Source organism: Borostomias antarcticus, assembly GCF_949987555.1.
Source record: "Borostomias antarcticus genome assembly, chromosome: 9".
Lineage (NCBI taxonomy): Eukaryota > Metazoa > Chordata > Actinopteri > Stomiiformes > Stomiidae > Borostomias > Borostomias antarcticus.
The window spans coordinates 23,457,005-23,472,089 of record NC_140242.1 but is presented as its reverse complement, the minus strand read 5'-3'; the positions used below and the strand labels follow the sequence as shown (position 1 = coordinate 23,472,089).

At 42.5% G+C, this 15,085-nt stretch overlaps 1 protein-coding gene across 1 annotated transcript in view; it reads right to left on the bottom strand.

Moving 5' to 3' along the window:
* Window positions 1–3,505: 3,505 nt before the first annotated feature.
* LOC311313078 (glypican-6-like) overlaps window positions 3,506–15,085 on the bottom strand; it is a gene marked incomplete at both ends in the record, with an annotated part of 114,305 nt that continues 102,725 nt past the window's right edge. Inside the window, 3 exons of the mRNA XM_084443114.1 lie at window positions 3,506–3,711; window positions 3,989–4,164; window positions 6,986–7,122. Of these exons, the coding sequence (XP_084299240.1) occupies window positions 3,506–3,711; window positions 3,989–4,164; window positions 6,986–7,122 (519 nt within the window). The remainder of the gene's footprint in view (window positions 3,712–3,988; window positions 4,165–6,985; window positions 7,123–15,085) is intronic.

Genomic DNA, 15,085 nt, shown 5'->3' with positions numbered 1-15,085 from the left:
TTAAGTTACCTCTATCATCAATCATACTAGCTTGAAAGATCTTTCCAGCTCCAAGCTACAAACTTAATCATTTTGTCACAACAATACATTTGATTTTTTCTTTTTTTTTAAATGTTAATGAATAATATTTCTGAAACTTTTGACATTACTTTTGCTGATTAATTATCATACATTTTCAGGACTTGATTGCAAACATATTACCATTAAATGTGCAATGATTCAATACATAAAAACAGCATCCTGTAAGATCATTATCCATAATAAAGAATCTTCCAGGGACAAACTGATAAAAGGGAAAAATTTTACTGTATGTTCTTGATGATTTTGTACATCATCCTTTCCCTTACATCCACAATGTGAGTACTAACACTGACTTAGTGAAAGGCAACAAGCAAGCCAACACAACTGCTGCAGCGTACAACAGATCTCAACAAGAGCTAAGAGTAATAATACTGTTGAAGTCCATTGATATGTAAGCGTAGCTGGCCTTTGTGGTTTACTGAGCTGACTGGCCTTTTAGGGACCAGCGGACATCCAGCCCTACTATAGCCTGGTGTTGTCCTGTGTTTGAGGGTTAAATGCAGTACGCCCCCTCTAGTGATGCTGGGCCTCTCAAAGTCCCTGTGGGCACGCTCTACTGAATATCCTCACTGGAGCATCCACGCCTGTCCAGACACTCTCTACCACCTCATATTCTCATTTCACAGGTGGCTGTGGTCGGCTTGGGGCCTGTATGTGCAGACACAACCACTCAGCTTCAGAGATAAATTCAGGGACACCTTTTTTGCTTTACTGTAGGCTTTTTTTTTAGTCTACGTGTTCTGTATTCAAATGGCAGCACATCATACAGTATGTTCATTTCCTGCCTTTTTTATTCATAGAATGAATTATCCTTGGGCAGTAATCAGTCTATACACTGTATGCTACCCCTACGTGATGTCATTAGGAGGCACAATATTAGCTATCATAGCTTTGCAGATTACACCCAGCTCTATATTTCTGTGACACACAATAACCACAGCTCAGTTGACCACTTGGTAGAATGCATTGCTGATATAACTGCATGGATGTCGCAGCATTTCCTTCAGTTAAACCAGGATAAAACTGATGTGCTGATCAATGGTGAAAAAGCTGAAAGTGAGAGAGTATCTGGGCACTTAAAAACACTAACTCTGAACACCAAATGCCAAGTCAGAAATCTAGGTGTCATGTTTGATTCAGATCTTAATTTTGAGGCCCATATTAAGAATGTGACAAGGACATCTTTTTATCACTTGAGAAACATTGCTAAGGTGAAACCTTTTCTCTCCCAGGCTGACACTGACAGACTAATGCATGCTTTTATCAGTAGCAGGTTGGATTAATGTAATGTTCTCCTTTCTGGTCTACCAAAGAAAGCTATTAATCAACATCACACCAGTCTTAAAATCACTGCGCTGGTTACCTGTCAGTTTTAGAATAGATTTTAAGATTATTTTATCAGTCATTACATAATCAAGCACCTAAATACATATCAGATATGCTTTTAGAATATACACCCAGTAGGTCCATCAGGTCCTCTGGCACTGAGCTTTTAACGGTCCCTAGAACCAAGAGGCATCGGGGTTCTTATGCCCCCAGCCTTTGGAACACCCTGCCAGAGGACCTGAGAATGTCTGAGACTGTGGTAATTTTTAAGCAAGATCTTAAAACACACCTTTCTAACGTTGCTTTTACCACATAGTTTTACTTGTTTTAATATCTTAGTGTTCTTAATTTGCATTCTGTTTTATAGTTTTTATTCTATTTTTCACTGTCTTTTAATTTTTGATGCTTTTACTTTCATTGTTTATTTAAAATCTACACTGTATTTGTATGATTTATCTTTTTATCTGTCTCCTTTTATGTAAAGCACTGAGTGCTACATTAATTTGTATGAATAGCGCTATATAAATAAAATGACATTGACATCCAGTTTGGGGGAGAATTGACATTGGTTGATTCTTTAATCAGAATCAGAGTGTCATATAATGTAGTATAGTATAATGCATATTACCTATCAGGCATTTTAAGCAGAATATGCATTCATTTGATATTAATATACTCTCTCATTGTGGTTAATAGGGAAACATATTTGCTCATTTCAGAATTGCAGTCGAGGATATCATGATAAAACAGGGTAATTAAAAAATATGATGTACTCAAGGACCAACGTGACAGACGGGCTGGCAAAATCCTTCTGCAGAAAACACTAAATACTTTGCTAGGCAAATTAACATACATTTGGGGGGATAAGCATGTGGAGTTCAAAAGGTAGTAAATAAAATATAGCATGTCTTAATCCTGAGTTATCAGGTAAAGGTTCATATCTGATATAGAAAACAGAGATACTCTATATCAACAATATTCATGTAAACGTTTTCCTGCTGATAAATGCACCCCATTATGATACAGATGTATGGGGAATGAAATACAAAGCTACAGCACACTACTCTCAGCTGCTAGAAGCCTTACTGGTACAGTATGTCACGAGACAGAGCCTTCACTGGACCGCTTCAACAGAGACCCAGGGGGCGGACCCATGACAAACCCATGACACCAGACAGCATTCCTTGGTTGGCCATTCTTCTTCCATTTTGAAGTTGATGAGACATTTAGAATAGAACTGCAGTTAAGTATAAAATAGAGCAAATCGGATGAGATCATTGATGATTTGATTTCATCTGCACTCAAAAGAACATAATGCAGTCATTGGTACAGCAGGAACTGTAGAAGATATGGCCGATCTGATCTCGAACTAAACCTGATTTACAATCAGCAACTGCTCTGTATATATTTCATATATACCTTTTTTTCTCAGTTAATGTAGAAAAATAATGAATAGACTTTAAAGCAGTGGAACCATAGCAGACATTAACCTAAATGGTGTCAGCCATGTGAGGCGCTGTTTAGTAAGTTTAGCAAGAAATGCACATTTGTGAAAAATGTAATTTAGTTTGACTGGCAATACTGTAACTGCCAGGCCTTCGTCCACCTCCTAGCTATAATTCTGGTAAACATGTTCTAATTCCCATCATCTCTAGTTGAGACATTTCCTCACATTCTCACAGTGGTACAACAAAATAGTACATTATCCTTTACAGCGTTGACAAATCAAAGCAATCAAAGTGCGTGGGCTTTTCTCTCTCTCATGGAGACCTAATCAAATCTGCTATATGCAAAAAAAGGTGACTCCATTCAACTTCTGGAATAGAGTTTGACAGGGGGCATCTGTTTAACATGTAGTCCGCCTGGGGACAGCACCGCCCAGTCTTTGCGAGAGGGTGGAAACCAGGCTGCGTGGGTGTGCTCTCTTCAGAGCTGACCTCTCTCTCTCTCGGAGAGGGCGAGGCTGCCTGGACGCTGTCTGCTTGACTGTAGCCCCAGTCTGACTGAATACAAAAGACAGTGAGAAGAGAAACCCTGCTGTCCACGCCGGGCCAGTTCGCCCGGCCTCGTCTCCATCACCGGGCGCGTTCACCCAGCATTATCTCCATAAGCGGTGCAGCGCCAGGACGGACAGGGCCAGCGCGGCGGGCAGGGCTGCCGAGGGGGCGGGGACGGAGGCCGAGTCGTCCACCGGGCCGCTCCGGTCGGCGCCCACCACGGGGGCCTCGGGGGTGGAGAAGTCGAACTCTGTGACACAGGCCTCGGTACAGCCGCTACCGCTCCCCGAGCCACTGCCTTCGTCACCTAGAGCGCGGACGCAGCAACACACAAGAGAGGGAACAGGCTGAGCGACCGGCTGACTATTCTCTGTGATGCAACGTACCGCACAGACAAATCCAATATGTCTAAATAAACCATGGGCTTATTATCATAACTAAGATTTGGAGCGATTGCATCCAATCACATTGCATAAAAACCAAATTGAAAGTTCCTCATTTTAGAAATTATTGTAAGTAAATAGCAGAATTAAGTGTTAATGTGTAAATATGACTCCACTAAGCTGTATGAAGAGAATTCTTACTTGAATCTTGAAAGTAGATGTCGTTGCCATTGAAGGCGTTTTTCAGTTTGGTGGTCATCACTCTCAAAGCCATGATCTGCTGGCGAATCAGAGTGTCTGGCCGGGTGATGTCCACGCCTACTTCCGGGTTGTTCACCTGATTGGTCAATCCATCCTTCAGGACTTCTGGGAAATACCTGGCAGGCCAGACAAAAACATGCCTTTTCATATGCAGTAAAAACTGTTACTATGGATACACTGAACATACCTGCCATACCCACCATACACAACCGTTTTTCTTTCTCTTCGGGTGCGTTCATAAATGCACTCTGAGAATCTGCTCTGGTTTCAGAGCGCTCTACTTTCAACGTGATAGAGCGCTCTGAAATCAGTTCATTTACGAACAGTCAGTTTGCTCAGACAAACCGTCTTTTCAGTCAGAGCACCCAGTGCGCAGTGCTCTGAATTCTCGAACGGGGATGCGCAGAGCGCTCTGAATTTCCGAACAACCAGAGCGCTCCAAGCACATTTACGAGCGCACCCTTCTTCTTTTTTATTTTATTTTTATTTATTTAAGAAAATGAAGCGGTGGATACATGATTTTCTTCAAGAATATGTGAAATGAGTGTTATTCATTTTATATTTTAATATTTATCATATTTTTTATATATATATCATTTTATATTTTGTATTTAAAGGTACCCAATGTAACGTGAATATAAAAATCTGTTTTTTGTTTATTTTCTAAATTCCTCGATTAAATGGTTCCTTGTTGTCTAATAAACATGTTGAATCACTCAAATGTATGTCCTACCTTGTTTTTTCTTGGCTAAATGATATTTAGATAATGTTTTGTATATAACGCCGCCATAGATCCCTTTCTTTTCCCGTGAAATTGAGCCAATCAGCGACGAACTCCTGGAAGATGTGGGTATAACGTCACTATTATGTGCTCGGCGCGTGTTCGTGCGCTTGCTCGTGCGTCCTCGTGCGCGTGCTAGAAATTATGTATATACAATTTTCGGGGACCACCTTCTGAAATTTGCGTAAATTACATCCGGTACCTTTAACTCCCGGAGCTCTAAGCTGTGGAAAGTATAAGTGCCCTTGAGCGCTTTCTTTCAATTCTGGGAATCCAGGAAACTGTGACTCTCCTTTTTTTTTTGCTTGAGTCATGGTAATGCAAAGCAGATGCACACTCTCCAACTAAAGGGCATGACTAACTTCATCATGGTTGGACATGTTATATAATGCCTATAACTAATGATAATTGTACCCACGATGCACCTAGCCTTGATACTAATCGATGGGAATCCTACTGTACATGTACAGTAGGTTAGAATCCTATGAGAAGCACCAAAAGAGCTACTACTGTAAACACCTTAAGCTCTGAACTCTGTGGATTTAGAAAGTAGACGGCCCCCTGAGTAGAATAGACTATACTTTTATTGAGCCACCAAGCATAGATTTTTATGTACAAAGCAAAATGTACTTGGTAATGGGAAAAATGAACTGTGGCAAGCGCCCCCAGGTGGTGGAGTCTGGTACATGTAAAGCCCCCCACAAACCGCAGTCAAAGCGACAGCACAAGACATCTCCCAGCTCTGTGTCGGTTAGCCCTGAACATAGGACGCGACACACCACGCACTCACGCACATTTAAATCACAAATGATGAGCATTATGACATCATATGTCGGCTGCCACCTTTCATAAAAATAGAGCCAAATTGAATTCAATCCCGGGGCGACATTGTTGGCTGCTGGAGGAACGACGCTAGAGTGTGGGCTTCCATAGAAAACAATGGGAGCTATGTTATTGGAACGTCGTTTCGTGGCGTGTCGTAACGCTTTCGGTTGCGGTTTGCGGGGGGTTTATGACAGATGAACAAATGAACTAATGCACAAACAAACTAACTAATGTACACGGGTGAAGTCCCCTCCACCACATTTCATTAGGTGGGGTACAATTGGTAAAATATTTAATGTGAAACACTGGAACACGCGAATGAGCATCAAGTCAGAGTAGGTCATGTCACCGGACACCCTCATTACTGTCCTGGGCTCTCTGGCATGCTGGGGCTGTCACAAAGAATTCCCCAGCTTCCCCCGGTTTGATAAGAGAGGTGAGGAGAGGCTGCCCTCTTTACAGCTCTTCACCATGTTGCTTTTGTCCTCAGGTCCCATTTTGACTGACAGGATGAGCCAGAATCAGTGAGGGGTGACCAGGGCTAGGAGGATAAACTCTTGACCTGCACAGGTCTAGGAATATGTTGACGTTCTTGGGAGATATTTCTCTGGGGGAAACGTGTTCAGGGTCACTTACTATGTGTGCCCACCCAAGACTGTGGGGAGTTTTCTTCATGTCTAATAACAATAACTTTCATTTCCCACGTGCCTGGGTTGTTCTAAAATAGCTGGATAACACACCTTGGGTCCACCACTGAGGCAAAAACATCACTCTTGTTTACTTAGTGACAATGACTGACAAGTGGAAACACTACCTATTGGTAGGACACAAGAACATCAATCAGAATGCAGCACTGCATTGAAGAAGTTAAATCATGACTGAAATAAGTAATGTCTGCCTCGTCTTTTGGGAGAAAGCAGAATTGAACTTCGATTGTCAAACATTTTAGTTGCTTACGTAATTATTGTCAAAGAAAGGAATCATACTGGTTATTAAGAAACATCAATGCAAGTAGTAGAACAAACATTCAAGGGTTTCTATGGTGGAGGAAACTGTTAAGACACAGTTTGGTCCGATGCTTTGATGTCTACCAATTCCTTGGAGTGTAGAGCACTCTTTGTCTTCCACTTGCACTGCACTGCCTCGGACAAAAATATACTCTGAAGAATGCAAGGCTCTTCAGTTCAAAAGTTACTATATTTGGGTGGGTACAAAATACATAATCAGTGACTATTAATACAGAGCTCAGACATATAAAAGCAACTGAAACGTTTTTGTCTATCACAGCTGTGAACAGTAAGCAGGCTGTTGTTGCTGTATTAGTGGCTGACCTGCCCTTCGTGTGTCCATTCCAGCACTGGTCATCGCTGGCCTCCCCCGCGGTGACCCGCTCCTCCTGGCAGATGGCCTCCGGCAGACTGGACCAGAACTTCTTATAGACCTTCAGCTTCTCCTTAATGTCACTCACCTGAGCACGAGAGGGGGAGAGAGATCAGTCCAACTACAGATGGACTCAGATATGAGACTTGGTGACCAGCAACCTAGTCGGTCAGGGAGTGATACTGTACATCGAGGAAGATGTGAGAAAGATGTTCAAGTTTAATTTATTTGCCATATATACACACAGATGTCTGCCCCTGAATGCATTTTGTGGCTCTGTGCACACCAAAATTGAATGAGTTCTAAATTGGTCCATGCTACACCCCTCCACAGAGTTTGCTACACCCATGGACAAACCATGTGATTCGCTGGGGTGGAGGTAAAAATAACTGGAGGTGAATGGGTGGCTGTATTTGTGGCACTCTGTGGCGCCCTCCTCGGGTCACAGCCGGCGGGGGGCAGTGCAGTGCACTCCGGGCCCTTCTCCCGCACACCCCAATCCAAACCCCCACACGGGGAGCTGGCTTCGTTTACACCCCTTCATCGAGTTTCATAAACATCGGTTTGGTAGTTTTTGCATAATCATAGTCCAAAAAATGAGTGGAGGTGAATGGCCGGCCATGTTTGGACGGCGTGTAGACCTGACCCGTGATTTGGATCTGCTCCAAAATGTAATGGTTTCTAAGTTGGACCATGCTACACCCTTCTGCCGAGTTTCGTAAAAATCGGTCCAGTCGTTTTTGCGTAATCCTGCTAACAAACACATGCACGGATGCACGCCATGAAAACATTACCTCTTGCTCTGCGCTGTCACTGGGGTGGAGGTAATTACAAAAGATGTTAGATGGAGGACTAGTGCATTGAAGACTGATGCTTCCATAGGCCTTGCTGCTTACTGCCATACAGTGTGAAGCACATCACATCTGTATCATAGTCACACACCACAACGAGAGCATGTTTAAGAAGCTTCACAAATCTCTTTCTTGTGCTAAAAAGTTCACACTTCCATACTTAACTGAAGTTGAAGGAAAAAAAAGGGCCAGGTTTGTCCCCATTAGTTGGGTGCCCTGTCATGCTGAGAGCTGAGGTGGAATACTGAGCCTGAGCAGAACAGGAAAGGTGCAGTGATGCCAGAGTGGCACTGCTGTAGGCCCTGACACAGCTTTTGATGTTTTAATCCCGTCACACGGACACCAAAGCACTTTAACAGCTCTGATACTGCCTGGAGGGCCAGTACTCCGCAGCCTTGTAAGACCATCCTGATCTAGCTCACATTCAGTTTCACTCCGGAGGCAAACTGAAAGTGAGCTCGAGAGATCAGGATGGTCTCACGAGGCTAAGGACTCCGCTTTCTGCAACAAAATGAGAAACCATGTTGAAGAGTCGTGCCACAAAACATGGGAAGAGATGTGGAGCCAGTGCATTAGCCTACCTTTCAAATCCAGCTGCAATTTGAACAGTATTTCATCTGTAGTGTATAGTCGGGACTAAATTAAAAACTAATTTAGGTACTGTAATACACTTTGCCGTTTGTGTAATAAAAACCGTGAAGTGAGAGTTAACGTGGAAGAAAGTCCAAGTAAATCCCACCTTGTGTGCCAGATATGCTACTGATAGCTTGCTAATAGTGCAGGGCTCATTAGCAATACTTGAAAAGTGTAAATATTCACTTCTGGGTACTCAGATTATGTTCAACTTAACCACACATCTGCCCTTCATGGAGGCAGCCTAAAAGGAGCATACAGCTGAGTGTCAGAAAAGAAACCCCTGCATGACGGATCTGACGCATAGGAGGTCCTATTCACTTTCTCCTCATCCACCTCATTCTGCCTAAGTAGACCACCAAATATACAATATCTACATAATAAAGTAGGCTATACAGAATCTCAAGTGACTTCAGTGAAGTCTAGTTAAACTATGGAGTATTTCCAGATTTCACAGGTTCTACTGTATCTAGTAATGCAACATTAGGCTATTTATTTCCCAAAAGGCTCATGCAGTTTCATAAAAAAAATGAAATAATGAAAATGTCTATTTCTGGATATGAATCTGAATTTTTTTTTTTTTTGAAATATTGAAAATGTTCCTCTTCATGAATAGTTTAATAAAATAAATCCCCCCACCTAAAATGCCTCAGCAGACCAAAGGAGTGAGAATGGGGGAGAGAGGAGAAAGTGCTTTTTCATAATCAGCACAGAGGCAATCTACTTCTTCAAACTGTTTCTCAATCCGAGTCAGTCTTTATTGTGCATTTCCTATGAATAAATAAGAAGTGTATGGGGACTGCATTAGCGAGTGTTGGCGTGTTACTGTGAGCTACTGTGAACACTAGATGGCACTATCTCTCTGAGAAATGGAGTGTGTGTGTGTGTGTATGTGTGTGTGTGTGGTAGGAAATGAGAGAAATATTGTGTGTGTATGTGTGTGTGTGTGTGTGTGTGTGTGAGAGAGAGAGAGGGAGCGAGCAAAGGAAAAGGAAAGAGAGAAAGAGTGCATGTGCAAAGCCCTGACTATTCAAATAAAAACCAAAATTGATCATGCACATCCATAATTAACACTAGTGCAGTAAGTACTAAGGGCACTCTTTAAACGGTGCTGTATCTTGCTGTGCTAATATGCCATGGGGTGGTCATAACTAAGCGTGTGATAACTCTAATTGGTTACATGCGCACTAATGTATTCCACAATCTTGCCACTAGACTAGCTCTCTGTATGCATGCATTTAAATGGAAGAAAACGGCATGTTCATCACACTGAAACTTCATATCATCTCAATATAGTCACATTGAAAGTGTGCATCTTCCAGCCAGCATATGCCTGGCAGGTACTGGGGATGAAGGTCTGGACAGCACTGATATGGAAAGGCATATGGACATGTACAGGTATCTATGAAGGAGAGAGGGAGGAGGACAGAGAGGAAAAGAGAATGAAAGGGAACAAAGTGGTGGTGGTGGTGGTGGTAATGATGAGCCTTAGTCTTCTCTATTAACAGCTGTCTAACAATGGGAGATCTTCTCATTAGAATGTGAGGCGTAGTGACCCGCAGGTGGCTGAAACAGTCCTGAACAGCCCTGCCTCACACGCAGGGAATCAGGACAGCAAATAATTGCTTTTGTTTTTAAATTAATCTAAACTCATCATCATCATCATCATCCACCGAGAAGGTTTGGAGACAGGAAAGATGACGCAGCATTAGTGAACCATGCTTCTCTGGCCATGGAAGACAAGGCTATTGATAGAAGACGTGTACGTTGGCAGGAGATGAGGCCGATTTTTATCATGTCACTTCCTTTTATGTGGCACTTTGAGGAGCACTTAAGACGATTACGTTTCATCAAATGACAAAACTAGCTGCGACATTAGGGTTAGAGTGTCAGGTGATGAACATCAACCAGAAAGCTCAGCAGTGTTTCTATGTATACGTGGGGCGGTCCATATACTGTGCCAGGTAAGATGACTGTAATGGGCCATAGTGTGTCAATATTCCCCTGGTGTTATCTGTTTTTCATCACCAGAGCCGGCTCTAGGTCATGTAACTGTTTTAATGGTGACTAACAACATATTATGATTATATTTTTAACACCAGGCAGAAGCCCCCTAGCGGCCGCGGGGCCCTGAGTACAGCTCATGGTCAGGGTGTAGGTTAAGCTGGAGCTGCCCATTACTCTTCAAAGCACCAGGCAGTCCTTTTGTTTGATGACAGAATTATATACTGGATCGTACCTCCAGAGGACATTGTGTGCTTTGCGATTGCTTTTGAAAAGTCGAAAAGTGCCACTAGGCAGAAAGACAGGAGGGGGGTGCAGAGATCCTAACCAACGACAATGAAAAAGTAATTAGGAAATGTGATATTGTGGTGGGGATAACGCCTTCACAGGCTCACATGGATGTAGGAGATATTTCTAGCCCTTGTAAGTGTTTGAATGCGTGGAGAAATAGTCTGCATATTGTTGCAACAAGCTTTTCATATAAAGGTCATCTTTAAGTGCAATGGTGTGGGTAAAGAGAAAATATTGAGGCTTAAACATCAAATTAAATAGAGGATCAAATGCTGCTGCAAAGTCTAGTCCACTATCTATAACTCCGTCCCGAGAGATACATTCTCTCTCTCTCGCTCTCTCTCTCACACTCTCCCTGTCCTCTCCCTCCTTTCTCTGATTCTCCCACTCTCTCCCTCTGTCTTTCCCTCTACTTTTCTCCCTGTAGCAGTCTGGAGAGGGATTAACAGTGGGAAAGCAGGGTGTCCAACTAATGGCTGTAAACAGCAATTCAGAGGATTAATCCAGCTGTAAACATCATTAAAAAAGGAGCCTGTTGTGTGCTAATGTTCAAGGTAAAACAGCGCCTTCCATACGACAGGCCTCCCCTTTTAACTCACATCATTGGCCATGGAAAATGCCTTCAATTTCAAAGAAGAATGCACCAAACCAAACAAATGACATGCTTCATGTTTACTCATGGTAGAAAATAATTGGGTGGTTAGAAATAGACAAATATAGGAAGGAATATTTGCAAATACTCATCAGATGTGTGTAGAGGCAGTAGAACTCATCAAAGATAATGAGGACACGGCATGCACACATGGTAATGTAATATATATTATTTAAAACCAGATCATCAGATATGATAACTGAGCAAACAGGTATAGCAACAGCTTGGGCTGAGAGGGCGAGTACATGCCCACGTGCGTGTGTGTGCGCGTGTGCGCGCGTGTGTGTGTATTGATCAAATGGTAGCCGGGTACCACCATTCAGCTCAGCGTACAAATGTGAGCTGACTGTCCCTGGGTCAGTGGTGTTCCGATGAAGAGCTGAAGAGTCGGAGGCTTTGAGGCTGCAGTCCCGTCCCTCCCGTCCCCGGCTGCTCCGTGTCAGCGGCCCACACCGCCCTCGACCTCGTCTGCGGGCCCACGGACCGACCAAGGACCAATCTGCCTTTCATATGACTTTTACTGGGCCGACATCACCCCCCTCCGCACAGTAGACCCACACACACACATACACACGCACACACACACACATACACATGCACACACGCATACACACACACACACACACACACACACACACACACACACACACACACACACACTGTACACACATGCATGCAAACAAGTACTCACACACACAGGCGCGCGCACACACACACACACACACAGGTTTTCGAAGATGTGTACATAAACAAGACATTTCCAGTTGATTAGAGAACTTAGTTCTTAGTTTCTCATGTCAAAGGATGTCATCACGGCCTCACATAAAGTGAAGCCCTTCGCCACCAGTCGGAGCTAAATTAGAGCACGCTCAGTCTAATCATAGCCTGAGCAGCAGGTCTCACCACACAAACCACAGGGGCAAGTTCACTCCATGATCAACTTATTTTCCCTGGCAACTGTCGCTACTGTCTGCATTAAAATAGTTTTTCATTTGATATGAATGGTGCATTCAATGTGCATCTCAATTACAGAGTTCAAGGAGTCTACACAGATCTTTCCAGTTAGTCATTACTGGAAGACTCTCATAGTGAGACCAGTACAAAGTTAACAATTCAGCTTCATCGGCCTCAGAGTAAAAAATCAAAAATCTTTATAAGGTCTTTTGGACATTGTCAATACAAATATCTGACCATACATACACCTGTTTAAGAACAGTAGAATTCCCTTAGAATTCCCTTAGAGTTCCCCTCTTTTTTAACAATACATTTCCTACACGTATTTTATTAGATGACTGCCTGATCTCTGAACAAAATGAAATCTGCCTAGCTTTTAACGAGCATTTTTGTAGTGCTGGCCATCTATTTGACAGGGAATATCATGGCCCCCCTCTTGTTGATCCCATACCCATTATTCCTCTTGAGTGTACTGTACCCCTCATTTCACCTTTAAATCTTTTTCTTCTGATGAAGTTTTAGAAGTTATACAAACCTTGAACCCCATGTGTCTGACTGGAGAGGATAAACTGGACCCCTTTTTTCTAAAATGGTCAGTTACAGCCCCTATTGTCTTAGAACAGTTCACTTATATTTTTAATCTTTCTACTGCTACAGGCAGATTTCCCATGGCTTGGAAGACTGCCTATGTGACTCCTTTACATAAAGGAGGTAATAGAGATGAGCTCAACAACTACCGCCCGATCTCCAAGCTTCCATTTCAGTCGAGATCACTTTAGTCAAAATTGACCCATTTATTGTGCATGCAGCAATACAGCATATGAATTTTTGGCAAACATAAGCACGAAACGCAAGAGCAGAGAAGCAGCGAGCACGCAGATACAAGCGATCAGCAGTAATGGCAAGAGCGAACAATGACATGTTTTGACAGCTTAAATACATGCACTCTAGCATGCTGGACCAATGCTATGACAGCTGACAGTTGGTGGGTTGCGTCATTACGGGGTGTGACTGATCAGCCTCTGCCGATTAGCCTGGCATTGACATCCGTGCCTCGCCTGAAGTTGCGTCGGAGACTTCATTTTTAGCTAAAACTCTGGAAACCTTGGTTAATAACCAGGTAAAGCTTTTTCTTTCAAGTTATTCTATATTAAGCCCGCATCAATCTGGTTTTAGAGTGAATCATAGTACAATCTCAGCTGTCACCTTGGTCACTAATGACATTATATTGGCACTAGACAAAAATAAACATTGTGCTGCTCTGTTTGTGGATCTATCTAAAGCATTTTATACAATTGATCACCCATTATTATTGCAGACTTTATTTAGAATTGGTATGTCTGATGAGACCTGTGCTTTCTCCCAAGACTATTTGTTTGAGAGGCATCAATGTGGGAAGATGGGAAATGCTCGGTCTACATTTTTACCTGTCTCAAAGGGTGTTCCACAGGGTTCAATTTTGGGCCCTGTACTTTTTACCATTTACATAAATAATGTTGTCTCCTCTCTAAAAGATTGTCAAGCCCATCTGTATGCTGATGACACATTGCTGACTCTGTAAATCTAGCCATTGAGAAATTACAGTATGCTTTTAACACCTTGCAGGTAACTCTTGCCAACCTTAAATTGGTTCTCAATGCTAACAAAACAAAGTTTATGCTTTTTACTAGAGCCAACAATGTTGATTGTAGTAAGCAGTCTATAAATACAGCAAATGGGTCTTGCATTGAGAGAGTCTCAGAGTATAAATATCATGCCATTTGGTTAGATGATAAAGTTACTTTTAAATACCATATTGACATCCAAGCAGGTAAACTACGTCAGATTTTTTATTTAATTTTTATATAGAAACAAATCCAGCTTCCCCATGTTGTGTAGGAAAATAATTGTGGAAGCTATATTTTTATCAGTACTAGATTATGGTGATATATTTATGGTAACGCTGCTGCTTCTGAAACCTCTCAACTCTGTTTATCATTCTGCGATTAGATTTATCACAGGTGATAGTTACTGTACACATCATTGTCTTTTATATGACAGGGTTGGTTGGTACCTGTTCATTTTTAAGGCTCTTACTGGTAAGCTGCCTCCTTACTGTATATCTCTTCGATGCTGAGCCAGAAACCTAGTCTGTACTCAACTAGGTCTAGTGACTGGCTCACACTTAAAGTACTGTCCAGGAATTTACATCCAAACACCTTAAACCTTTGTCCTGGTAATTCATCACCTTCCCCCAAGTCCCCTGCAAACCCCAGTTTTCAGTCTCCCCTTTGTAAATGTAAAACACCAACTCTCCCCCCTTTGTAATTGTAAACACACTCTGCATAGCTCTTCCTCATCTCTTTGTTTAAGTCAGAAGGGCCCCACCTTAGTCTTCCTCGTCCTGATTCAGACCTTTGTTTTCTTTGTTTATCACATGTCTTTACTCTTGGCCACGCCTGCCATTCATATGTACAATGCAGTAGCCAATCACATCCTCAAAGCGCCGTACCTGTGTTTTGCTTGAATATAAGACTGGGCTCTGACAAGCTTTGAATTCACTTCGCTGACTAACCACTCGTTGTTCAGGAAGTCCTTGCGCTCGTATGTTTTTCACAATAAACCAGACTTAACCTTTTGAGCGAATCTTGGTAAATCATTTTTACTAGAACAGTAATTTCCATAAC